Source organism: Perkinsus marinus (assembly GCF_000006405.1).
Source record: "Perkinsus marinus ATCC 50983 genomic scaffold scf_1104296939758, whole genome shotgun sequence".
NCBI lineage: Eukaryota > Perkinsozoa > Perkinsida > Perkinsidae > Perkinsus > Perkinsus marinus.
Genome location: NW_003213081.1, coordinates 16,445 through 17,940, shown reverse-complemented (window position 1 = coordinate 17,940; position 1,496 = coordinate 16,445). Strand labels below are relative to the sequence as shown.

The 1,496-nt window shown below is 50.4% G+C and overlaps 1 protein-coding gene across 1 annotated transcript in view; it reads left to right on the top strand.

The window, feature by feature from the left end:
* Positions 1 to 747: 747 nt before the first annotated feature.
* Positions 748 to 1,496, top strand: part of Pmar_PMAR029217 (hypothetical protein) — a gene marked incomplete at both ends in the record, with an annotated part of 1,309 nt that continues 560 nt past the window's right edge. The window contains one exon of the mRNA XM_002782313.1: positions 748 to 1,284. Within this exon, the coding sequence (XP_002782359.1) occupies positions 748 to 1,284 (537 nt within the window). The remainder of the gene's footprint in view (positions 1,285 to 1,496) is intronic.

Sequence of the window (1,496 nt, the reverse complement as noted above, 5' to 3'; positions counted from 1 at the left end):
ACTGTTATCGTTCGTTTAAGCTGTATGTATATATCTTCAGAGGAACGAGCACGATGCCGAGAGACATGCTAAGGACTAATTATTGAGCAGCAGCTGGACTTGCAGTCACATTATGGAACACGAGGGTTACCGAGGGGTTCCCAATGCGAAGCGAGCGAACATTTGGCAACAAATATCAACCAACCCTCCTCTCGCCATCCAATAAACTTCCATGATGGTGCAGCACTCTATGCCTCGTCAAAGATCCGTGTATAAAGACCGCGCTCATTAAGATGATGACCGCAACTCGTGTTTCCTTCAAACCAGGGAGTCAGGAAATTTCTCCCTCTCCTCGCTCCTCACCTGCAAAGATCCGAGTCAGCTCTCAGTCTCCTGGAATGAAGTAATTCCGGTCCGTGGCAAAGAGCGCGTTGGAAACGGGTGTAAGGAATTCAAATCTCGTCTCACGGACATTCGTCTGGAGTTGAATAAATCGAGTATGAGATTCAGCGATGTATTACAATTCCTCACGCTGCGGAGCCGTCCCTAAGATTCCGCTGAAAACTGACACGAGAGTATCCGAAACGACCGGGGCGAGTGATTGACCTGGATAGGCATCCAGCAATTTGCTTATGCGATGTTAAGGCTTGTGACAGCTGGATCTATGCAAAGTTGCTCCCATGATAGGCCTACTTCCTTGTTCACCTAACTATAGCATCACGCAATAATAGCGAAGCAGTGTAGCCGGTATTCTCAGCCTTTCCTCCTATGATCCGCTCTGCCCTCTTTTCCATCGTCCTTTGGCAGGCAGCTGCCGATGACCACAAGCCGTCTGAAGAGAGCATCTTGCCAACGAAGCCTCCACAGCCACCGACTGACAACGGCGATCATGAGGATTTCTTTCAAATGCTTCATTACCTATTCCACCACGGTATGGGTGGTGTCCATAGCGAGGCCGCGGACTTCATGCCGAGTGCCGTTGGCGATATTACTGATATTATGCCGGGTGACTTCTTTGATACCCGGAAGACTACCAAGTTTGGGGTTTACTCGGGTGACTTCAAATTGGACGAATATGACAGCGTCGCCACCGACGTGACGGTTTACGCCAAGACGAAAGAGTACAACGTCAACGATGAGGACTTCCGTTATCTCACCGTTGGTGTCCACGGAGGCACCTTTGGGCATTGGTTTGGTTACTACCCGACCGTGAAGATGTACAATGGTGTCGGCAATGCGTACATCAGCGCCTATTACTTCCGTCCTCTTCCTGTCGAACCTGACATGATGACTGGAAATCATTCAGTAGGTGAGGAAGCAACCACCACACCCAAGCCGGTGGATGGTGAGCACGGCCGGGACGAGGATTATCATCACGTCACTTTGACGGCAAAGCCCGGGCTAACATCTACCTCCCATGGGGTCAGACGGCTGTTCCTTGCTTTGGTCCGCTGGTGCGATGGCACCTGGTATCTGATGCATAAGTTTGGTGATGAGAGGCTTCATTGTGTCGTCTT